The sequence below is a fragment of the Passer domesticus genome, chromosome 2 (assembly GCF_036417665.1).
Source record: "Passer domesticus isolate bPasDom1 chromosome 2, bPasDom1.hap1, whole genome shotgun sequence".
In the NCBI taxonomy this organism is placed as follows: Eukaryota; Metazoa; Chordata; class Aves; order Passeriformes; family Passeridae; genus Passer; species Passer domesticus.
The window spans coordinates 12092514-12119102 of NC_087475.1; the positions used below are offsets into that span (position 1 = coordinate 12092514).

Here is a 26589-nt window from a genome sequence, read left to right on the forward strand (position 1 = left end):
ATATATAATTTTAAAGCAAATACAGTTTTTGGAACATTAAAATACAAGGGACTCTGAAATCCACAGGAAAATAATGTTTTGCTCTTACTTTTTTGTTTTGAAAATAACACTTTCTATAATACAAAGTGACAAACCATCTACAATACTGTCTTTTTTATTCCCCTTTGGTTTGGAAGTCATCACTGTACATATCAGCAGGACTCTGCATTTCAGTGTCTATTGCCTCACTTGTCTTACTCGCCTGACATTTGCAAATGTTATTTGCAAGATTTTGAAAGTTGAGAAAGAAAAAAAATGAGTGCTTAAAAAATAAAATCCACAACCACATTAATAATTTTCCAGGACGTGTTAAAAATAGGGTTGCTTTTATATTTATAAAAGGGATACAACCAACTCATTCTTAAAATAAGAATTAGGAAAAAAAACAAACCCAAGAAAGCAAAAACCAAACCAGCTATAGTTTCTACACACTCTAGTGACTACTGTGAAGCAACCAATACAGATTGGGTATTTTCTCTTGTTTGACAGGTATCTACCAAGTTACATGTTAGATGGTCAGACTGTAGTGTTACCCCAAATGGGGGCCTTTGTAAGGGCAGGGAAGGAGCAGTGCACATTACGGGAGTAGAAATGAAACTGGAGCTCTCAGTGAGCAGTGGGGTCCTTCTAAGAACAAAAACTCTCCAAAAGAGGTAAGCTGCAGCAGGCATGGCTAGGCAGGCCAACAAAATGGATGGTGCTTCTGATATCAACATAGCTTTGTCCAAGCATTCCCAAGAGAGGTTATAAACAAACAAAAAGTCTAAAACTATACTAATGAAGCAAAAAAGTTTCCTATCTATACAGCAGTCTCTTCATTTAAAAAAAATGTAAATATACAAATTCCAATGACATATAAAACAAAGTCAAAAATGTGAATGGGAAGAGACATGGGTAAAACAGGAAGACTGATGCTACAAAGAAATTGCAAAAAACATATGTACAAGACCCTGTTTTTCCTCGTTTGTTATCGATTGTAATGCATGTTTAACAGCAGCAGTCGAGGATGTAGTTCCAGGCACCAGACTGCAGACTCTGCTCCTACTCAAGGGGGTTGACAGCCCCTTGCATGTCGGTCACCAAATGACACTTGATATACTGGTCTCCCGTGGCAAGAGGGGCAGTATGGCACTGTTTGTGTGAGCCTCTTCGGGGTTCTGCTCCCTGTTAGTTTTTGTCTGCGGCCGCTGCCCGTTTATAAGTGTCATGGGGATGTTGCAGTAGGTGTGCTGGTTACCTATTGAGGTAAGAGGCAGGGTGCCGGCAGGAGGTACATCGTATTCATAGCTCCGGTAATAGTGTTTCTGGCGCATCTGTGAATGATATGTGTTATGAAAGGTGGAGCGCAGGTCTGGATGGGCAGTGGCAAGAGCAGTGGAGGTGGCAGCAGCCATGGAAATTGCGGAGACTGTCTGCAGTTCCCCAAAGGGCCCCTGCTCACTGACATCTAAAACCTGCTCGTTTGTCATGGGTTCAATCCTCTTAAAAGGCATTTCGTACTGTAAACGTTTCCAGAACTTGGAATTCAACTTGTTGCATTTTGGTCCATGCCATTTAATGACAGTGAGGAGCTTGATGGTATGTTTGAGGGCCTCAACCTCCTGGTAGTTCATAACTCCTCGTAGTTCACTGCATTCAATCAGTATCACTTTGATTTCTCCCGTGACTAACATATTTCGAAGCCTTGTTTCCAGTTCAAAGATGCTCCAACCTCTTCTTACCACGTAACTTGGAGTCATGACGATGATCAGTCGCTTGCTTTGGTCTACACATCTTGCCACATCTTCAATGTAGGCTACAAAATAAAACAATTGCTCAAAAAACAGTGTAAGAAAACAGTTTGCTCTCATAAACTGGTGAGAAACAACAGAGGCAAATCCCTGCTCCCAGGAGATCTCACTGAAATATGCAAAAACATCATTTATAAATGTGCCAGGCTGGCCTGGCAGAGCATGATCTTGAGCAACCTGCTCTATGTGGACCTGCTCGAACAGGGAGGTTGGAGCAGATGACCTCCACAGGCCCCTTCCAGCCTCAACCATCCTGTGATCCTGCAAAACATCTATTCCCACACGTGCTATGGATTGTGAATGTTTCTTCATGACCTGTGGCTTTGTATCATCTATATTGCTATTGGAACAAATATGTCCACCACAATTTTAAAAAGCCAATGTCACCCAGTCAGACAACAGAGAAGCAGCCATGTGCTTCAGGACCTCAGTCTCAAATCCAAATGATACTCTAAGTTTTTTGGTAGGCTTAGGTTCTGTTTTTCCATCACGCCCCTGCCACACACATTCATAAAAATTGTTATCTCCTGTAAATTAGAGTTTAGTTTGCTGTAGATTTAAAAAATATCCATTAGATTGTTTGATGTTCTATGTTGTTTGTCTATACCAAGTATCCTTTCTTTCATCTTTCACTAAAGGTATTGAACTTAGTCACTGTCTATATGGTCACACTGAAGTAATGGAGAATATTACAGCAACTGACAAAATATTACTGCAGTTATATTGGAATATGTGAGAGGAACATGAAAAATATCTACTTGTACCAGCTGGAATCAATTTAAGTATTCAGTCTCAGAGAATGATCAAGTACATCCACTACACAATTGTCTACAGTGGACACTGACAGGATTCACTACTTTTTTCTGGTGTAGAAATTATTACTCAAGCATTGCCTTAGTCCAAACACAGCTTTTTCCTTCCTGTATGAATTTCTGTAATACTTGGAATCATGGATATCTTTCCAAACAAAATCTAAGAAACTGAAAAGAAAGAAGTTGGTATTCATTCCTAGATATACAATTTCTCAAAAAATCTGAAAAATGTCAGTCTTTTTCATTTCCTTTACTTATGCATCCCCTTTCTGCACTGTTTTACCTTCATTTAAAACAATACAATTACTAAATAATAATCCTCTTATCTGGGAAATGCACATTAATGTTTGATGGCTTATTCTCACCATTCTCTAAGACATGGGAGAAAAGATGACATTCTGAAGGAGTAGGTATAGAAACAAGACTAAAACAATCACTGCAATCACTCATTTTCTCCTTCAATATCACATGAGAATGAAGACATGACTTACTTCCTGTGGGAATCAAATCTCTGTCTGGTATGAACAACTTGTATCCATAATGCTTTTCCAGCATATCTGGTAGAATCTCAAGAGCAAATCTTTCTTCTTCTCCAGTTTCTTGATTCCACTGGTCAGGATCCACTTTGGTATAAGATAGATATGCATCATAATCTTTGTTGTCTAAGAAAAGAGGGAAATTAAGTTAGTTTATTCCTTATTCTAGCAGTTTTCCCAGATGTTTCCCCAGGTATTATTTCTGGGAGAATTTTCCAGGAAGAGGAAATGGTTTTGATAAAATGGCAAGCTTTCACCCAGTCTCCAGATATGCATCCATTCAGCTTTCCTGTTTCACCTGGTAGGGATAATCCTGAATTACACAGATGCAAGGAAGAAGGGCTCCATATCCATAGACAGAAGTTAGTTTATGTAAGAATTTGGATGAAGGAAATCTATTCAACTGCAGGGTGACAGCTCATAAGCACAAAAGTCAAAAATCGCTGAGAAGAATTTGCATTCTTCTCTAGCATAAAAGGAGAATGAAGAGCGTGGAAATAACTAGGCTAATGTGTAAATGTCTCTGCTGCATAGTAAAAGCATTTCAGTCTTACCAGAATTTTACTATAAATTTAGGACCTGAGGCTGAAATGCTCTAAGTGTATGTATATAGCATTCCTTGTAAAACTCCTTAACTCTGCAGGTCTGAAATTATTGCCAAGCTTAAATCTTTCCAGCATCATATCCTGATAATGCAGTTTAAATTTCTTGAATTTCGTGCACTTAAATTTGCAAATTTAATGTTGCATTAATGTACATTTCATTACTTAACAGTGTGTTACTTCAGTATGAGAAATAACCATGCCTGTGTTTTAAATGTGCTTGGTGTGCCTACTTGAAAGACTGAATCAAAAGAGCCGCCATTAATTTTCATTAGGAGGTCAATAATGCCAAGTGTTCTGGAACTAATTCAGTGGAATAAGAGGTCACGTTTTGACTTCTGTTGTGAAGAAAGCAGAGGAAAATCAATGACAAGAGTAATGAAATGTTAACATCCTTCTAACTCTCTTGACAACATTATGAACAGACTATCCAGAATATCAATTGCTTATAAAAGAGATCTGACTGAATATTCTAAATACTGTGTGTCATAAGTAATGTTATATTCAGTCAATGCTGACTTCATTTATTTATTGAGCATCTCCTTTCTTCATTTTACACCTTTTTGTAGTCTGGTAGCATTATTTTGAAAAACCTGCCAGCTGTAGGGTGGATGGAAAGAGTGTAAATGAAATTAATGGAGCGGTGCTAATCTTGAGCAGTCCTCTCTCCCTTCTGAGGAACCATGGGCACTATGCTAAGTAACATTTGCAGATGACAGAACAAATGTGGTTGCACTGTTACTACTTTTAAACTTTCTAAACCCATAAAATGGCCATGTGCTCATTCTGTGCCCTGCACATCTTTTGTGCGGTATTATTATTGCATTGTTATAGCCACAGAAAAAACCCAAACAAAACAAATACCAAAAAAAAAAAAAAAAAAACCAAAAAAACCCCAAAAACAACAGTAAAAAAAGGAAACTAAGAAAAAGAGAAACACTGCCTTTTATGGGTCAAACCTTCCAGGATTTTTTGGGAGTATTTATGAAAACATGTCTTTTAATAACAGACAAGCACCTCCTGCCTTTGATAATGCCTTAAAATAAGGCTGATTTGATCAAGTATGATATAGAAGAATATACACTGCAGGTTTTTATTTCTGCAGTATACCAGCGTTAACCCAGCAAAAGAGTTAGCACACAGTGAGATCAACAAATACGGGAAAATTATTACAACTGACAAAATGCTGATGCTGCAATGACATATTCTATTGTCACTTCATTAATGGTCATTACCATGGTACAGGCTTGAGATGGGTGCTGCTCTGTTCAAAGTCTTTGAGTAAAGATGAGAATGCATCATTTTTCAAAGAGATAAATAATAAGAAATAATGCAGAATTCAAACTGTTTAAAGTCTGAGTATTGCCTGCTAAGATACAAACACACATTCTTACTTGGAGGGGATTATTTGTGCTATGACATTGTTTTATTGTATATGCAAATATCACACTTATGCATTTAGTCAAAGTACACATTTTTCATATTATGGAGGCTTCAGCATCTCCCTAACTACAGCTGCATCATCCTGTATTGCAGGGAAAATATATTTCCTTCCTAGTTTTATTCGTATTTGTAGGGCAAAGAATGGTGGGGGTCTAGGGTATATCTGCAGAGATGTGTTTGGGCATCAGGCATGGGGAAGCTCTGGATTAGTTCATCACAATGAGGTCAAATGCAGCTTGTGCTCAAGGCGTGATATGCATTCAGTCCACAAATGTTTCAGCCAGCCCCAAACCACTAATACTGCAAGACTCCAGACAAAATAGACTGCGAGTTACAAACTGTCCTATCAATTCAACCATTCTAGGGAGCTGAAAAGAAGTATGTAAGTGAGCAATGGTCATGGAGCTACATTCAGCCACAGGTTTAGATAGACCTTAGGAGTAAACACTGAGGGTCAAATCTCATGTTCATTAATAACATATAGAAAGATTACTTCACTTAGTGGCCCAGGTTTCTAGGCAAAGCACCCGTTGCATCATTGGAACATGCATTCTTTAATTTTGCCCATTCCTTTTGGTACTCATCTAAATGCAGAGCATGCTGTCATACTCCCTGTAACTCCCTACAATGTTAATCCAGCAGAAATGATATAAATTTTTAGGGGATGAAGCTGTAAATGCTTCTTGTTATTCCAAGGGTGTGCTCAGCAGCAGTCACTTAAAGGCTCAGTGTAAGCATAAAATGAAACCCAGACTCTATATACATCTACTTTTTCACATGCAAATGGGATCTTTGGGTAAGTAAATTGCTATCAGACATCTAAGAACTCATCTGTATGCATGCTCTCTTAACAGCTACACATGAAGAAATGATAAGCTGGTGCCTACAGAAAGAAAGATAAAACTTCCTCTTCTACAGGGACCACCAAACACATTTAACATCAAATTTGCATTATAGATGTATGTGTTTTCTAATGATTTCCATGTTACACTGCAAGAAGTCAGCAGTTTGGGCCTTTGAGGGTTTATTAAACTTAAACATTGAAGATATCCCTGCTAATGGGAGACAGAAAAATCATCATGAAAAATTAAAAAAAAACCCCAAAAATATTTCTAGAGTAATTTTTTTTTCTTATCAGCCATGTTCAAGCCAGTGGCAAATTCTGACTTTTAGCTGGCATTATACATTTTAGCACGTGACAGATTAAGAGATCAAAAGAAGGAGAAATCCCACAATGTTGCATTTCATAATGAATCTTATTTCAATGAAGCTCTAAGACCAAGATGGAAGAGTCAGCTCATGTGTCTGTGCATCCTGAAATCCTCAGAGGAGTTTGCAGTGACCTCAGACACGTTCAGTGCAGTGGAGGCAGCTGACCATGCACAGGGTGCTCCACAGCTCGGTGTAGCCACCAAGGCTGGGCAGATCTTCCATTTCCAGATCAGCAGGGAACTGCAGAGCTGACCCCTCTCCTTCAGCAGAGCACATGCTTGCCTCTCAAATACTCAGATACTCATACAGGAAGGAGTCAAGACCAAAGCACTGATTGAGCTCAGTGTTTCACAATTTCAGGGGGAAACTGGAGATTGGATCCTTCCAAATGCTGCAGGGAGCTGGAGTCAAACTGATACAGGAAACTTTTGTCTTAAAAAAGCATGCTGTATTCAGGAAAGGTTACAAAGAACCTTTCAAAATTTCTCAGAGACTGTAGTTTCTTCAAAATTATGGCATTTCTTAATCTGTATTTGCTTCACTATCTTAGGGGCTACATTTAATATATACATTGGGATAGTGGTTATCCTTAATATAATGAAAAAAATGTCATATAGTGCTGAGTTGAATAAAACACTTAAATCCTAGGTCTTTCAAAATACTTATACTTTTCCTCACACTATTTACTGTTGCTGATGTAACATTTTCTATCATTTTTAAATGTCAAACCCTTTTAGTGTTAATAAAAATTAAGAACTATGCACATAAATTTTTCCATGGCATAGTATATTTTAAATGTAGCATTCCTCGTGATAGTTCACATTCTTGTGCAATTGAGCAATGTTGAATTGTATGGGAGTCTCTTTTTTTCTACTTTGCATCCAAACTTTTTAACCTATAACAATCTCTTAGTTTGAAATCCAAAGATGATCCTGGTAATATTTAATTTTTAAATATATATATATATATAACATAAATTACACAGGCACTTTAGATGCTGTGAATTAGGAAGAGACAAAAAAGAAGGAATTTTCCTTTGAATTAGGACATTTCATGTACTAGAATCTAGAAAGTCCCATATTCAGTGGAGACATAAATTGAGTTTTTATTGTTTGAACTGCATTTCAGATGTAAATAAATAGCATAAACAAGAAGAGTTAAAAGAAACAGTTTTCCAGCAACAAAATTGTAATTAAATAAGAGAAAAATCCCTTTTTGCAACCACTATGCTTAGAAAGAAGAGAGCTGCATTTTTCTAAGGTGATTTTAATAGAATTTTAAATTGATATTCATAGAGCAGGATTTCTTATCGTCACAATTTGCCAATAGCCAATAAGAATATATAAACGAGTGGTGAGACTGCTATTGCAAACTTATTTTGTGCATCCCCAGGGAAGGTTCAGTAATTGCAAAGTCACTAACTTCAGCAGTAATTTCAGTCTAGCTATACCTACATAGCATAATCATTAACACAAGTGCTTTGGTGGTGCTTAAACCAATGGTAAAAGTTATATTTGAAAGTTAATAACTTAGTCACACAGAAACCTGAAGAATCTTAAAGCACTCCCATTCCTTGCTGCTTAAGAGTTTCACTGGGATGAAACCCAGGAAACCACCAAGAAGAATTTCTTACCTGCTCTTGTCCTGGACAGTTAATAAGACATTATCTGGGCATTCCCATAGGTTCATCCATGAACCCTACTAGTCTTTTGCAGCTAAATAATAGCAAGGACAAAATCATGATTACATAAGGACTCCCAGGTGCAACAGGAACTACAAGGAAGAACCAGTTTCATCAATCTCTTAATCTGAGCATTGATTTGCTTTCCCTCAGCAAGAAGCAGAAATTCATCTCTCATGAAAGGGAAACAGCCCAGGCAAGAAACATTATAGATGTCATGTACCAAATCCAAACAAGATTTCCGGAACTGAGAGAGATCAGCAGTGTCACATTTTAATCTTATTACGAGCACTTTGCTTTATTTCTTTATTTCAGCAATGTGGTAGAAAACAAACAAACAAACAAACAAGCAGGCTCTTTCCCTCTTCCAGAAACTCCCCAGGCCTGAGCCCAGTGCCTTCCCTGTAGCAGAGCTGCACAGAGGCCGTGGCTTCCTTCAATTTAGCAAGGTTTCCATGGCAAAGAGAGCTGAGAAGAAGACTGAGGACACCACAATGAGCTCCTGACCAATATTTTAGAAACACATGATGGAATCTAAAGGCACCAAGGGTCATTGTGAATGTCATCACTTCAGCTCTTAAACAAAACTCTCTCTTTCTAGCTATCAGGTGCCTACAGTCTTATTATTTTCTTGAGCCTAAAGGTTGACTTATCTCTTTATAATGTATTTAGTCAGGTTTTGTCTTCAATTAGTACTTGTTTTTGCCAGCCTCCTAGTGTATGGGAGTCTCCTTTTTTTCTATTTTACTTCTGAACTTTTTAACCTTTAACAATTACTTTGAGATCCAAAGATGATCTTGGTAATATTTAATTTTTAAAGATATATGTATATAACATAAATTACACATGCACTTCAGATGCTGTGAAACAGGAAGAGAGAAAGAATAAATTTTCCTTTGAATTAGGACATTTAATTTACAGAACGTAGAATGTACTCCCATATTCAGTGGAGACATAAACTGAGTTTTTATTGTTTGAATAGCATTTCAGATGTAAACAAATAATATAAAGATGAAGAGTTAAAAGAAACAGTTGTTTTGTTTGGGTTTTTTTTTAAGATTGTATTCACCTTTGCTTATTAATTCCTTGATAAAAAACTTCCACCAATTTAAAATGTTGAAAAACTACCCAGTTAATGGTAGCAGCAGATCCCTGCAAATTATTTCTACTATTAGTTGTACTACATGGTCTTGCCTCTGAAACTAGACTCTAAACCACAAACACATGTTTTGAGTATGTTTTCCTATCTGACCATGTCCAATGGTTTTTAGCCTGTCACAAAAAGACTTCTGGATTTATCCATAACGTAAATTAAAACTGGCATGCAGTCATTCACATATGCACTGAATCTTCTGAGATCGTCAAATGGCAAACAAAAAAAGTCAAAACCAGATGTCTTGGTCACTTTGAGCCTCCTATGCACTCTGAGGTAGGATCATAACTGCACCCGTGAGAGAAGTGAGTCTCCTCTCCACCCTCACTGTGGCTGATGTGGCTGTCATGCCTGGGGACTGCTCCTTGCACAGTTTGATGAGCAGGAAAAGTAAAAGGAGAAAGCTGTCCCAGGTAAAATAATGGGAAAATTTCCACTGACTTTAGGGTGCCTGGAAGTCAGTTTATATTTAGATAAAAAACAGATTTCTATATAGTAACTATATCTCTTCTGATACAATTAGCTTTTAAGGTCACAGAGTGCAAGCTAGAAAGAAGTCAGGGCATGTGTTGATTGCAGGTACTTGTAAATGGCTATTTATATTTTCACTCTCTCAGTTAAAGTACAATACTTATTTTCATAAAGTAATTTAAGAACTGGAAACAGCAGCAAGAGAAAGTCCTTGGAAAGTAAAAATACATGAAAAACCACTGCTAAAAAGCAACACAGAGAATGAACATGGTATAAAATCTCTTTTGTTAGAGCTCAATGTACAACAAAACAGAAGAAATCATCACTTCTAAAAGTGGCTTTCACTAATACAATTTTAGTCCTTAAAGTGTGCTTTATAGAGAAGGCTTTTTAAAATCAGCTTTTAAGTTTAAAGCTGCAAAGCTAAAAAGGTTACCTGACATTTGACAAAGATTAGCCCTTAGAAGTTCCCAGTGAAGTATCTATTTCTGAAAATGTTGTTGTTTTCAGAAGAGTCAGGACATTTCTTTGTTTATATTATACTTCAAGCTATCATCTTTACTGTGTGTGTGGAAAAATCTTGAACTGGGTTTTTCCTCTTAAACAGATTTGGGAGGTTCTGGCCACCAAACCGGTAGTGGTGAGTTATGGCTCAGAGATGCAAGGTCATGCCAAACACCTGCAGGTAAAAAAGCTTCTGCTTTGCCAAGGGTCAGAGTGTTTCTCTTGCCCTTGTGGTCCAGTGACTGGGGGAGCTGTCAGACATTCACAGTGAGGTCCCTGACTGGACAGGAGCACCCTGTGCTCCTCTGCACTGAAGGACACATTGTGGTGTCTATCACCCCATCCCCTGCTGTGGAGCCAGCTCCCACACAGCTGGAAAACACAGGCATGGAGTGAGAGGAGAAGCAGCAATATTACTGTATTCTAAATTAGCAAGAAAGGCAGGGAGTCAACCATGAAAACATAAAAGGGGGCTTCAATTCCCATTCCCAGGACTGAGCTGCAGTGTCTGCAGGAAAGAGAAAAACAGAAGGAGAGTCTTGTCCTTAGGCTGAGAAAAAACACTGGGAAATTCAATAGTGTTAGTTAGAGAAATGAGGAATCGACAGCTGCGACCACTTCTTTAATCTGCAGTATCCCTACAGAAAGTAATAAATTGAGTTGCATTAGCTGTAAAGGTTAAATACTTTGTTTTCAAATACTTCTCACAATTTACTCATGCCTCCCACAGAAATGCGCATGTTAGTTAGCCTCAGAAAAACTGATGCGTCTAAGGCTTGGAAAGGAAAAAGGAATTGTGATGAGATTTGACATCCTAAAGGGCTTGTTCTCTGATCAGGGAAGAAATGAAGCATTGAATTTTAAAAGAGATTTTCAACTGAAAATTTTAATTGGACCTCACCTTTAAAGTGTTTCAAATCCTCTCTGGGTACAATACAGTGCACATAAAAAAAAGGCTGTGATATTTTGATGTTTGCTTATCTTCATGCTGTCCTGAAGTATGACAGAACATGGTGTAAATTATGAATAGAACGTGGGCGCTCTGCTGCTGCACTGCAGGAGATGTGGTTAGAATGGGATTTTAGAGTTCAGCATTTTGTGTCTGTCAGTAACAAACTAAGCCAAAGGAAGGGATCTCGGTGTATAACTGCAATTTATTACCGCACAAGCCACGTTCTGGGCTTCTGTGGAATATTTTCTCTCCATCTTCCTTCTTTTGCACAAGTGTAAGTGAAAGAGACAGAGTGAAATATGCAGCTGCAGTCACTTCATTAGCACAATGGGTTTTATCTTTGTTGCCAGCATACTGAACATGGTAGAAGCTACATGTTTTCATTAGGAATTTGTAAGTAGCATTTTTCTTTTTATATTACTGTGGTTAAGCACCCAAGCTATCAGTGTTTACCCTGATCTTCTAAGGAAAATCCATGCTTGACCTTCTTTAACAATGACCTTTGCTCAGAAGAATAAAATGAATATTGGTTTCCTCCTTTTAAATCACAGAACAGTATCCTTTAGAGGTAACTTTTTTGATGTTTAAAATTCATGATTCAAGTATTGCTGTTCCCAAGTGACCAATGTTTGGGATGGGACGAGAGAGAGACAAGAGTATAACACCTGGCAGAGTAAGTCCTCAAATGAATTGGGATTATTTGGGAAAATGATAAATGACAACTAAAAAAGCAAGAATTACTGATACAAAGAGAGAAAAAATTAAATTACATCTATCTAAACAGTTATTATTTTAAGTGTCTGTTTCTGCATATTCTAATATGACTGTTACTAAATTCACATAATTTATGAATGTAAACATACACTTTTAAACTGGCAGCTGCTTTGTCGATAGCAGAGGATCTCAGCTTCTGTAAAAAAAGGTGTCTGTCAAAATCCTCCATGACTCACAGTCCCTCTGGGCCTCAGTTTCCTTCTCGGTAAAATAAATAGAATAACCTGACTTTTTTCCTCACTGAGCTGCTACATTAAGGCGCCTCTTTGTAAACCCCGTAGAAGGTTACAAAATGTTCTGATGTTCTTTGGCTTGTTGTTCTGAGCATTTTCTATTTTGAATCCTTGTGCATTTTTAGATGGGAAGTAGAAATGGGTCATTCCCTAGTGATTTTATTATGGAAGTCTTACATAAGAACCTTTAATTCCGCAACTACTCTTTTCCTTATCAGTGACAGATTTAGTCATCACTTGTTTATCAGTCCAAATGTATTTTAATATATCACACTGGCTTCTGACTACAGGTTATTATCTTGACCTGTAAAAAAAACTTTTATTAGTATTTCTGTAGAAAAAAAGGTTCTATCACCAAAGACATAGCCTAAAACATCCAAAGTGGTAGCCCAAAACATCAGGAACTCTGACCCAAGAAACCAAATCTAATTAATCAAAGCCTGCAGCTCAACCCAGTTTGCTCTTCAACAACAATTTTGATTAGTAAGGCTAGAGACAAAGACGACCTTTTCCTTCAGTCCATAAAAAGGTTAAGATGAAAATTCATGCATATGTTTGACAGAGCTAGTGCATATACTGTGGATTACTTTTATTTAGGCTGTATGTCTTTGAATCACAGAACAACTTGAATGACCATTTGCAGCCTGCTCAGTGATTAAGTAAAAGAACTCAAGCAAATGAACTACTAGTACATTCCCAAACACTCAGTACAGTTTATTGAAACTGATCAGTTTAAACAAGCAGTAAATTGAGATACACTTCAACCTCTACCTATTTGTTGAATACAATTAGGGAAAATACCCCCTTGATCACAGAGAAGTAAAGCTGGCTTTCAGTACTGACAGGAAGTGAAAATCCTTAATGCACAGATGTTGGCAATTTACATTCAGTGTTGGGAATAAAAATCTAAAAGACACGGGTGTCCTCTGGAGCTCCAGAGAGCAGCACACACATCAGCTCAGCAGTGACTGTGCTTATGTGCTGTATGAAGAATGTATATTCAAGTCAGCACCTAAAATTGCAGTTGTTAACAGATCTTGAACTGAAATGAAATTTGGGGCTTGGTGGAGAGGAATAAAAGACAGATATTCTTAGAAAGTAGGAAATGTGCTAAGAATCTGCCTTACCTCCATCTAGTTCTTCAGCTCCAAAATGATTTCTGTAGAAGAGCATAATCTCTATCTTGTAACACTTGTAGATAGTCACTAAACAAACAAGCAGCAGCAGAATAGCACCAAGCCCACCAGCAAGCTCAACTGTGTACATCAGCTCTGCAAAGAATTACAAAATGCAGTAACAACCACATTCCAAAGCACAGAAAGATTAGCAGCAGACCTTGCATTTCTGTTAAACATTAAAATAAAATAATGAATGATAGGTTATTTATGTATTTATTTCATTATAAAGCCCTTGAATGAATACCTAACTGATGGGTTTTTTATTCTTCAATAAGCTATTTTTTCCCTCTGATACACCATATGAATTACTCATTTAAAAAATCAGTTTTGCTGGGGATATGTGTGTGTGTGTGTTTGTCTATGAATGCATACATAGATGTATTTTGTAACTCTCTTCCTTTTTTCTTTCTGTAGATAGATCAGTTTGCTTCACCTAGATAAATGTTGCCATTTGACTTAGAGTGAAAGCAAAGGCGAATGTTTCCTTCTTGAGGACTATAATGCAAAATCAGCTCTTCCCTTATTCCATATACAAAGAGCATGTGGGCAAACTGGACAAGATTAAGGATTTTATTATTTTTTCCAAAATAAAAACAATTTTAAAACCTCACAAAACACTTGAGAGATGTGAAGACACATTATCCAAGGAACCATACGACCTCACATCTCAGTTATGCTAATATTTTTAACATTTTCCAAGAGGTCTGCATTTTACTCTCACTTTTCCCCCGCTGGGCTTAGCTAATGTGTAGACCTAGCAAACAGTCCTGTTTATCTGTTGTTACATTCCCATTCAGACTCCCTGGTGTCTCTGCTGTATTTGCTCACAGGATGGGTTGGGATCATCACCATGGAGCTCCGTTCCTGAGGACAGGGAGTGGTCAGTTGTGGCCACCACAAGTGCCCAGCACCAGCAGTGCAGCCACTTTTCAGGCCAAAAGAAATATGCCACCATGGACTTTTGCCTCCCCCAGTTGAAGGAAGCTCACAGAACTTAGTTACTTGTCATTTGCTCATTGACTGAAAACTGGTAGTGTCAGAAAATGGGGGTAGGAAGAGAATTGCTAACAATTTTGTAATTTGAAATCAGTAGATGGCAAATCTGAAGACCTTCCATGCTTTTCCAAAACACTCAGTTTTGAGGAACACCAGATCTTGGAAATCTAAGATACAGAGTTTGCTTCATAAAAGATCTGTGCGGGAACAAGCGTTATTTTCGCAGTGTCCTCTTCAGATGGGCAGCTTCTGTCTGAGTGAAGTAGTGCAGACCTGGAGTAGCCTTTTTTGTGTGTAGTTGTGCAGATTTAATAATCCAGCACAGTACAATTCAATTAGAGAAATAAAAGGTTAGAGGAAAAATTGAAAATTGCATTTATTTGACAGCATCTACTCAGAATCATACACCTTTTTTTTATTATTATGAGGCAAATGTAAGAAGATTTCATTGCTCTCTAGAATACACTAAAAGTGTAATAAAATAAAATAAAAAGGCATTTATATTCCATGTCATTCTTTCCAAAACTGTGCTGGAAAATCTTTTGTGTTAGATATTTTTAAGACTGGCATGGTTATTTCAAACTCCCAATACTTTTCTGGTCCAGAGAGGGAAATGTTATTAAAAACATTTGATAAAATATGGTTTGCATAGACAAGTAATGCAGTATTTTAGAATATAAATGGAAATGGAAATTACTCTGCACTGGCTTACTATACCCTGTTTATCATTCTGTAATACAGGTGATGCAGCTGTTCAATGGTAACTAGAAGAAAGGCTTTAATATTTCGTGTTGCTAGGTGCAAAATACTCTATTTATGTGCCTGCTGTTATGACTCACTAAAGGCAAAGAAAAACTTTACAACGGGAGAACAGAAGTTTTTTCTCAATGAATGATTTTTATACTAAATGAAAAGAAATAACTGCAGGTATTCATCTGTTTTCTGTCATCGTGCATGAAATCTGACTAATACACTGCATCACTTTTGCCATCAGAGTCCCTCTTAGTTATATGTTTCCTCATAAAGTAAGATTATGCCTTTATATTTGCTTCAGTAAAATCTATATGAAAGCACATGAAAGTGTCCTTAATTAGGCCATCAAAGCAAACAACAGAATTCTCTAGTCAGCCTGAAACATATTAGCAATTACCTTTTCATGTGTTGGTGCTTTGCCATCGTGATGGTACAGAGATAAAGTGCTTCTTAAACAGATTTGTTTGCAAAGTTTTGTGGTCTATTGATCTAAAAGAGCCACCTTGTACTTTCCTCTGTGCTGGACAGCATCTATCAGCACATGTTCACTCTGTGTTTTGGGTGCAGTTTCTCAGAGAGGGGCAGTGATTAGCCCAGCAGATTGCTGCATCCTTACACCCAGCCCATGAGGTGCCTGAGCTGGCCCCAAAGTTCTGGAAACTGGAAGAGCAGGAAATGTGAAGTTCTGGAAATGGAACAGCCACATCCATGCAGCACTGTGGAAGGCAGGGGGATTGGCCTGGGCTCAGTGTCACACCAGTTTGATTGTTTTCAGGCCTTGGGTTTGTCTTTCTGCAGGATGCTGAACTGTGCCCTGAAAGGCCACTGGATGGCTCTGAGATGTCTCAGGGGTTTTAGGAACAGTGTTACTCAGTGTTGAGCTGAACTGAAGGTGGAAGAAGCAGAAGGCTCAGTCCTGCCTCTGCTGTTGGCCCCTCAAGTGACTGAAGCCATTTCATATTTCTGTGCCTCGGTTTTCCCAACATGAACTGAGGAAGGTGCTCTGGCTCCTCCCTAGCAGAGCTTTCTCCTGAAAAATGCTCAGCGGGTGCCAAGGCTGTTGGTGATGTGTCTGCCAGCAGTTTCAACAATGATGCAGTGACTGTTAAAGAGCAGCAGCAAGGTTGCAGCTCATGGCTACCTTCACAATAACCTTTTTTGCTGCTGCTGTATTCTGCCTTTTACAGCATGATTTGAGCACAGCTGCTGCAGCAGGCATTACACTAATTTTGAAGTGTGATTTGTTTTTCCTGCTGAAATTTCAAGTTTCCTTTAGAAGCTACATACTAAAAAGATTCAATTTCATCACAATTCCACATCAGAAGCAAGATATGAGAAGTGCAAACCTTTTAAAATCTAGTTAGCCCCAGTGTTGTGTTGCTCAAATTACAGACCTGGCCCTCCTTAAGGAGCTGAGGCTGAATGTAGAAAAAAGTAAAGGAAAATTACTCGGCCAACCCTTAGGGCGACAGGCATTCTGTTAAACACAACAAACGAGCAAGTGCCAGAGAGTTACATCCAGAAGCACAGCAATCATTTAGTTACAGGCAATTAACAAAGTCTTCCAGTAGCTCAGGAGTAGTTCTACTCCAAGGAAAACACATTGATTGCTTCAGCAGTAGTAGATTGGTTTCTGAATAAATAGCTTCAATTTAAAACAAGATTTGTTACAAGCATTTTGACCAATGGCTACAATTTTTTTCCTTATCAGGAGGCTTTGGCCAAGCAACTCAGTGAAAGAGACAGCTAATTAAAACATAGCACATGTCCTCTCCATATATCAAGCATATATGACTTGTAATAAATACACTTATTTTATACTGTTTCTTTCCTAATTATTGGACACATTTGTAGGTTATATATTTGCTCTTCATCTGGATCTAATATTTGATAAACTTCCTTTCACTGTGTCATACAGGTAATTCATTTATCATAACTGAAGTTGTAAAAAGAAAGTAAATAAAAGTGTTCTGTCAAAGATTCATGTCTTTTGACTTATATGACATGCTTCAGGAGCTTTACATTTAATGATCTGTAAAAATTGAAAATTAATTTTATTCACTAATTAGCCCTCATAGAGCTGAACAGCTAAGAAAAAGAATTATATTTCAAACATTCTTTTTTTTTATTGTGATTTATAACACTTTGAGCGCATGTGATTTATAGCCGTGTATTCAGTTTCTGAGCCTTTTTCAAAATCCAATTACAGTCTATCTAAGGTTTCAATTTTGCAATCACTTACGCAGATTGCTCAACTTCATGGACTATAAGTAATCCCTCTGAAGTCAACAGGACTATTCACAGAGCTTCAGGTTAGCACATAAATAAATCTTTGCAACTTTGTGGGCTAAAATGATTTCCATTCTCTGCTTGCCTTGGATAATTTAACTCACAAAGAGATAGGGTTTGGTTAGACACAGTTCTCAGTTTGTTTAGGTATATTTTCACAGACTTCAATTATTAAAGGAACTATAAAGATAATAAATATAATTTGGAAGGGGAGCAGGGGCTGAAGTGTTATAACATGCAGGTTTGGTTATGAACGAGTGTGTTTCCTCTAAAGGAAGACGAAAGCTGCCTAACACAGGAACACTTGTCTGAGTCTCATTTCAGAGATCAGCCATAAACAGCAGGCAGAGTTCAAGCCAGCAACAAAGAAACCCATACTCAGTTTTAAAATGAAGAATTTTGCATTTTTTCCTCTTTTTTTTGTTTTCTCTTCCCCCCCCCCCCCCCCCCCCCCCCCCCGCTTAGTACAGTATGTGTTATGGCATAGATGTAAAACAAGTTACTTTCCCAAAGTATATGAAACCACAGCTTTATACAGCAGACACATATCCTATACATGTATGTATAAAATCTATTATCTATTTTTTAGGGCTTTTGTTTGCTTGTTGCAAATTGCAAAACAAAATCTGCATGTGCTAAAGGTACCTAGATGGATATATGTGAAAATCCTATATGGATATCCTATATGGATACTGTTAGGAATAATTACTGATTGATTCTGTAGGACAATAGTACTTGTGATAGCAGGAGAAGCAGATTTGGGCTACTCATTAGCTTGATTATGAGATCATTTCTTAGCACAAAGTATATGTTTTCTGCCAGCATGGGCCACCCATGCCTGTGGATGTCTGCAGAACTGACGGAAGCTGGCTGAATTTAGTTGTGGTTTTCAGTGCAGTAATTTAATTTTATTTATTAGAACTATTGGGGCCTGGTTTTCTTTCTTTATTTTTTATAGCAAAAAATAATATATATCCCTGATTCCCTTATGGAAAAGAACTACTACTCATGTTTGGAATAAGCATGTATGTGTACAAATGCAGCACAGGGATCTTGTAATCTATTCATATGTATGGCAGAAAACATATCTGAGCCTTGGTGCTGTTGGATTTCTGGTGTTATTAGAAGAGAGATAGTACATTATTATAATAGATGTATATTCTTATTGATGGCATTTTTATTTCTGCTGAGAAGTGCAGGATACCTGTTCCCAGTAGCAGAGTAATTACCCTGACTATATCCAACAGTATGTTAGCTCAAAAGAGGATAAGGTTGGGAAAATATAGATGCTGCAATTTTACTGAGGCTTACTACATTTAAATATATAACAATGCATTTTAAAGGCAGTTTATCATATAGATTGAAGAGAAAAAGTGTCATGGTGTGGAACTGCAGTAATTGGTTATCTTCCCCAAATTACAGACTTGTGTATGGCCTGAAATCTTCCTCATTAGGAGAGCTTCTTGTTCTTTATGGTGCTTGTATCCCCATTCGTTTGTTTAGCCCAAAAATAAGTGTTGGACATTTAAGACTGGTTCCAAGAGCAAAGGAAGGGAGAGAAGTGCAGAGTTTGTTACCAGAAGCTGCAATTGCTGCCCCACAAGTGGACTGTGTTTTCTGCCACATGGACAGACGGCAGGACAGAGCTCTCCTTTGCTTTTAGTTAGTTTTTAACTAGCTAAGGCAGAGAACTACCCTAGACTATGATTTTTCTTTTTCTTGGAATTGTCCAAACCTGCTCTAAACTAATAACCCAGAAGACCTCCAGGAGCTCTCACCTGTGGCCACCAGGGCCTGGGCCACGGCATTTCCAGTGCAGGAGGGACTGAGAAGAGCCTGAGAGCCCAGCTGCAGCCCACAACGGGGACTTTCTGAGTTTGTCATCTCTTCCAAGTGACAAGAAGTTTTATTGTTTAATATTGCTAATTTTCTGTGCTAGTGAATATTTTGCCTGTTGAATAAACAATTTTTTCCACTTTTCTTCAAAGAAATCTTTTCCCAAACCAGTTGAGGGAGGGGAAGCTTAAATTTGCTTTCTAAAAGAACCCCTTTGAAAATTTTCTCCCAAGTTTACCCTAAACCAAGACACTTCTATTTGTTAATTGTACTACAGAAATCAGACCAACCCACAATATTCCTTCATTTAGAATTTCTGAAAGAAATTAATGTAAGAGGCACTGAGGGGTGCTAAAAAGTGGGCAAAAAATTGAGTACTGAGTTCCAAGGATGTAAGATCATAAAGCATACTGTTTGCTTTTTTTTTTTTTCTTTTTCTGAGGATAGCATTAAAGACTAATTTAGCCATGCATGGATTATGGGAACAATTTGTGACATTTTATTTTAAAATATTTTCATCCTTGCCAATCAAGGTTAGACTTGCACTTAGACATTATATAAAAGGAAGTACTATGATAAAAGTGGTATAAAAGTTTTTTAAAAAGTAATCTCTTAAACCAATCAACTTGTTTGACACATTTTCAGCACAAAGAATTGTGAGAAGAAAGTTAGATTTAGGCACATGCTGAGTAATCTCACAAACTTTTTTACTGGACTTATCTTAGACCAATTTTCTAGAGGATGAGAAAAACCTGACTAATTAAAAGAGTGGTCTTATGAAGAGTTTCTTTCAGGCAGAGGTCTTTAGTATTCTGTTCCTTCACTGATTTTAGATGAGGTTGAGTGTGAAAGGACAGTCACGTTTAGTTAGGTTTGGGACAAGAAGGGAGGTGATATTTGACCTTTGGCCCTGTGTCATGAACCTCTTGGGAGAATGGACATTTGCACTGCCGAGCACAGTGACAACTTGAAGGCTTCTTCAATGGCAATGGGTGAATGAAAAATCAATTTCCATCAAATCCAATCCAATTTTGATTCCAATTCTAAAACCTGATGAGGGTCTTGGAAAAGCCCTTCCTGCAGTGCAGAATAACAATGGAATGCCTTATACAGTGGAAGATAGACGCGTGTAAGGTTGGAACTGACCAAGTGGATTGGAGTTCTTCAACAGTTTAGCTTCCACTGAGACTCAGAGATTCATTGGAGTGAACAAGTACTCAGGTCCAGCTATCAGAAGCTGAAATATAACTCATTGTTCTCATATTTCATATGATGAGTTTCCTTTCAGAAATTTCAGAAACATTGTGAAGCTTTTTGGTGAAAGGAGAGATAACACCTGGGGTTTCCTTGCAGAGGTTAGAAAAGAACTAGTTTCTTTTCTCTTTTAAGTCTTAATTGTCACTCATCACTACCACTGTGTGAAATTGTGTCCAACTGACTGAAATTGCATATAACACATTCAAGACTGAAAGTAATAAACCAGATTTACACTATTATGTGAATGGCGCTGCAATTTAAGATGCTTGTCAGCCATTCTATTATTATTAATAATCATATGAAGATAATTTGTAATTACTTATAATTCAGAATGTTCTATTACATTGTACAGGAAATATTAATATAATGTTTATGTATTAAGAAATTATGAGTTTAAAATAAGGTAGTTTTCATCAAGATGCATTCCATCTAGGAAATATTACCTTGCATATTTTTCAAACATGTATTTTCATGGGCAATTTTAAACATACTCTTTCTCTAAACCACTTGTTTCAGTGAAAATATTTTTTTTCTTACAGGGAAAAAACCCCAAACTTGTTTTAACTAGCCCTCATTAACTTACAGTCAACAAGATTCATATATGCCCACTGAGAACACCTATGACAGAGAAAAACAAACTGAAACCATAAAAGAGGCTAAGGGTAGGAAACTAGATGATAATACTGTGTAGATGACAATGGGAAGAAAGGGAAGTAGATACTTTGAAAAAATGCATGAAAGCATGTTACCTTAGTTCTGGTGTCTGTCCCAGGAAAAATACTAGTAATATTATTAAGTTTTTAAAATAATATTCATACCACTTAAAGAATAATACCAAGATAGACTTTGAGATTATTTTTGCTGTTGAGTTCTACTTGCAGACATACAGAGACGACTTCCAAAAACAGATCACATAATTAGATAATAACCTGAATTTACAACACAGTCTATGATAAAATAAGATTATGAAGACTTTGATCCTGCATGAAACTCATACTTGTCAATACCTAACATTGCAGAAAAGTATTCTTTTTCCTTATGCATTGAATTTTTATCTACTACATTGACAGACTACAGGTTTGTCTTCTTTAATTAAAAAACTTAGGAAAAAAAGGGAATTGTAATCTGTGATCCAGGTGTTATATCATCTGCATAATCTGTGGTCTTTCATTAATAAATCTGCTTAGCTGCTGTCAGTACCACTCTCAAAATTAATTTCTAGAAGGTTCCCCTACCTGGCTGAGGATTAACCTGTAACTGCTCTGGATGATCAATGGTACCTATCACCCGTAAGTAACAAAATCAGCCTTAGATTATGACAAGTGGATTTTCTTTTTTCCCACACAAAAGAGAAAATAACTTGATTATTGTAAGGGTGACAGGGATTTGGTCAAAAGGTGGAGGAAGGGATGAAAGTTAAATCTTTTGGGTTCTGGTTGCTCTCTTTTTCCTATCTTTTTTTTTACAAATTTTGTTGCAATGAATGAGAAAAGGAAACAGCATTGTCATTGTCATGGTTAAAATACTCTATCGCCTTTAGCTTTGAGTTAAATGCTCCCTATGTACAGCATTTGAGGAAATTTCGGACTCTAAAAATGGTTAGCTGGCAGCAGAAAAACATAGATCATAGGATTTCTCCACCAGTGTCAAAGAGTAGAAGTTCAGGAGAAAATGAGAGCTGGGCTCGCAAGATACAGAGCACTGGTGTTTGCACTAGAGGGAGGAACCAGGGCCCCCAGCTTTTCCTAGTGCTGGATGCTGAAATTTGGTTCACTTTTCCTGCACGAGTGGTGGTGGAATCCAGGGGCACTGTGCTCTGCTCCCCTCCTGAAATCAGATCATGCCAGGAAAAGAGAGGCTCTGGCTTCCCATTCCATGCCGTGTCAGGGGAAGAGCAGAAGCCCCTTCTCCCTGGTGAACGTGCCAGGCTCTGCTTTGGGCCAGGACCACCCTCTGATGGAGCCTGCTGTGAGGCTGGGATTCTCTGAGGTGAAGGTGTGTCTCTGTCGGGCTGACCAGTGGGAATATTAAGGAAGATGCATCCAGGCTTTTTGTGGTGATTTAGACTATTGATTTCTTAAGCTTTCAGGGCCTGTATAAGCGTAGGTATGTCTAAAATCTCCTCCTGGACTTTTAGGTGTACAGAGACTCTACTGACCTGAGTGAAGCAAGAGTTTCAAGGGTGTTAGAAAGGCTTAAACTTTGTACCTGAATACCCACTGCAGCATTTAGCCCTAAATACTCTTTTTCCCAGGAACTCTCTTTGTTCAGCAGCAGAGTTTTCTGCTTTGCTGTCCCTTCTGATCTTAGTGATAATGTTCCATACAGGAAGTTGAGGAAGGATTATAATTTCTTTTTCAGATATGCAGTGAACATTCCAGATTCATCATTTTTTGTACTCATACTCCTGGAAAAAGGATCACTAGCTAGAAAACCAGCCAAAACTACTACATCTGCAAATATCTTGGTGTTCAGGAAGCAAATTTACCTAATTGTTAGGTCCCAATTGGTCTAAGTCAGCCAAATAATCAGAAATTAACAAACAGCTAACTCCTTCCTAGCAGAGGCTAAATATGGATCTAAACAAGGAAACCTAAACCGAAAGGTTGTCATGGTGACAAGGAGACTAAGGAGACTAAGCAATACAGGAGACTAAGCAAGCAGTGCAAAACTCCTCTTCCTAGGAGACCTGAGAGACTAGCTCAAATTTTTATCTGCCATGCTTAATTTATCATTTCACTGAAACAGTTGTCAACATGCAAAATGTGTAGAAGGATTGTATCTGGTACCTTTTGTCTTTTGAGGGCACAATAGATTTTGCTTCCAGATCTATTTAATATTCAGCCTTATTTAAAGAGGAAAAAAATATTTTTGAGAGTTTTTCTGCTACTTTTGTCCTTTTACTATTTATAAGGGCAATTAAATATTGAGATTACTCCCTCTTAAGTATGTTATCATGAGACCACATACTGTGGTATGTTTGACTTACTGAGTTCTCTAAGAAAGGGAGCAAGGAAAATAGATTCTTGCAAAATTCATGCATGCACAAAGTTAAATTAGAGATCTTGTGGTCACAGAACAGAGAAGACTTACATGTTTTCAGTCCTGGAGCTACTGCTTGTATGGGAAAAAAATAAGGACTAACCATCAGCATGTGACTTAACAGGTGTCAGTCAAATAAGTATTGGTTTGAAAGTAATTTGAGCTTTAAAAAATTTTATTTTCAGTATTCCATCAAGTAATTTGATTATTTAGAGCAAGCTATTGGATTTCAGAGGTTTTTTTGGGTTAAGCTCCCACTCTGGGTTCTCTGAACCAGAGTGGTTTACTAACTGGTATATTGTTGAAGTTCAACTGCTTAATAAGTTAATTTCTCATCTCAAAAAATTCCAGAAAATATGACAAATGCCAGGCTAAGCAGAACATCTGGTAATTTACATTTGCATCTTTTAAGCAGCAACAAGAGTTTAGAAAAATGGCTACAAATGAAGTTCTATTCAAGTAATTGAGGTACCCAACAATATGTTTAAATAAATTTGTCACACTATCTTGATTTATGGTTTCCTTCTAAGCTTAGACAGACTTTGCATGCTACAAAACTAAATTTAGAGAAGATATCACTGCTTTGATATAAATTGAGATGCCACAAGTACTTCAGCACCACAGTAAGATCCTGGTTTGCTCACTTTTACAAACAATCTAAAAAAAATGCAGACACTGCTCCTGCTTATTCTTTGCTTCCTGAAGTCAACATGAGGGTGGGGAGTGTCAATCCCAGGGATGTGGAGCCCCCTCTGGGAGGTAAAGTGGACAAAGTCGGTCTGGGAGCTTTGATTTGCAGGAGATTCTGCATCTCCCTGTAATCACCTTGGTGGGAGATGGCTGTGGCCATTAGGCAGGCTGGGGTCATGGGATGTGAGTGGCGAGGAGAAACAGGAAGGTCCTCAGAACCCTCTGCCATGATGATTCACTTCAGAAGTGTTGATGTTAAACAAAAGTGTTGGAAGGAAAATGTCCAGGTCCGGCTATGAGGAACCCCCCTGGCATGGGGTTTAGGTGACACTTCTGAGAGAAGTGGAAGGCTTTTGGTTTTGGTTTTCCTAAAATTTGATTTCTTTTTCTTACAGAAAATTATTACAGTTGTATCACCTGTGGTTTGCTACTATTCTTTCTCTATTGAGTCTTCATTAATTTTAAAGCTAATGAATTATTAAAAGCATTTTTTATAGAGATCTAGTTAAAAGGTGTTACTGTATTTTTTCCAGCGACAGCCATTATTAGCAACATCCTTTCTCTTTAATTTTGCAAGTCATACAAATTCCTGGGGGAAAATAACCATTGACTATTAATTCTTAGGAAGCTAAAATTCATGCTTGCATCATAGGGAATCTCTACAAACTGACCACCCCTACACTTTACCCTTTCATGGAGAAAAGCTGCATATTTACCCCTTTTGTGCAGAAGAATACTGGCATGCCGGCGTCCGTTCCCATTCTCGACGTAGCAGGAATAATTTCCTAGGTCTGCCTCTTCGACTGAGTCAAGAATCAGTGAGATTGAAACCTCCTGTTCCCCAAGATGTTCCTTGAGAACCCTGAGAAAAAACAACAATTGCTGCTGTTCTGCTTGTGCCACAGCAAAGCTTTAGATAATCCTGACATAACAGTGCTACTTACAACTCACAACTCTCTGGCGTCAAATTTGGTTATGGTTTGATGCAATCTTAATTAAATTATATCATGGCCTTTTCTTCCTCACTTCTAATGAGGAGGTTGGGCTTTGTAAATGTTAATGAGAGCTGCAGTTCATTGTCTTTTTAAAGAAGAATGACATGCTCATGGATAGTATATAATTGCACACTTTGATGGAGACTCTGATCCATGAAGTCTTGGAATGGTAGAAGAGAGAAAACTGAGAACAGTTATTCTGGGATTTTAGACTCACACCAGGAGTCTGGGCCAAACACAGTATTTGTCCTTTTTCTGAGGCTCTTCGACATGCCACTCAGGAACAATGTGTTCATGCCATGGTAGGAGAGATGATTTCTGGAATGCATTATAAAATTTGATAACGTTTTATCAAGCAGTATGAAGAACTGGTACACCAGGTGCCGCTAGCTAACAGAGATTATAAATAAAAGGCTTCCTGTGTAAGACTCCACCTGTCTTCCCATTACTTTCTTGCCCTCTTAACAAGACCATCAGAGGTTTTAGAAACTCAGGAAAGCAAATGACAAATTATTCCAGGCCTGACAAAAGAAGTGAAAATGAGCTTTTCTGCTCCTCCCTCCACAAAACAAGAAAGTTGTAACAAGTTTCTTGTCACTTTTTTTGTCAGTCATCAAATAGCTAAGTCACTGGCTGAAGGATCTGGGACAGTTTTAAACACAAAATATATCTGGTCCTATTGTCACATGCCATTTAGTGTATTGATCTTGACTTTTGTAGAATAAACTTGAAGTACACTGGGATTAAACAGACTTCCTTTTTGCCTATATCTGGGGATGATGACCTTGAAAGTCTCTGCTGTCTACTTGATTTTGCTAATTGTGATTGTATTGTGCATAATTTCTTTTTCTTGGGTTTTATTCCTCTATGTCTCATTTTCATTACAATTATTATTAATAATATATGTTTACTATTATAATCAGTATTATTGCTGTTATTATAATCCCTTTATAATCCTTTATTTTGTCTCAATTGTTAAACTGTTCTTATCTCAACCCACAAGTTTTATTCTGATACTTCTCCCCACCTGAGGGGGAATAACAAGGGAGTGACTGAGTGGATGTGTGGAACTTATTTGCTGGCAGAGGTTAAACCATGACATGCACATTAAGATCTGCCTGAATTTCTGAGCTTTAATTTCTGTGATACATAGAAACAGTGGTATTCACACATACAGAGTTATAAATGAAAATGGAATCTCTTCAGATCCAAACAGATATTTCATATTGGATAGGATTTAGTATGCTATGTCAAGCATGTAATTCTCAATAAGAATCCACATTTGTCCTTAATTTCTAAATGAGGCAGCACTTTTAGGAGCAGTAGAAGTATATGGCATGAATTGCCAGAT

At 37.6% G+C, this 26589-nt stretch overlaps 1 protein-coding gene across 4 annotated transcripts in view; it reads right to left on the reverse strand.

Annotated features, from left to right (window-relative positions):
* Nucleotides 1–331: 331 nt before the first annotated feature.
* The window catches only part of IL1RAPL1 (interleukin 1 receptor accessory protein like 1), a 664262-nt gene continuing 638004 nt past the window's right edge, over nucleotides 332–26589 (reverse strand). For all 4 annotated transcript variants that reach the window (XM_064407418.1, XM_064407415.1, XM_064407416.1 and 1 more), the window contains 4 exons: nucleotides 24960–25105; nucleotides 13330–13473; nucleotides 3133–3303; nucleotides 332–1834 (listed from right to left, as the gene is read on the reverse strand). In XM_064407418.1, coding sequence (XP_064263488.1) covers nucleotides 1116–1834; nucleotides 3133–3303; nucleotides 13330–13473; nucleotides 24960–25105 — 1180 coding nt within the window. In that variant the 3' untranslated portion in view covers nucleotides 332–1115. The remainder of the gene's footprint in view (nucleotides 1835–3132; nucleotides 3304–13329; nucleotides 13474–24959; nucleotides 25106–26589) is intronic.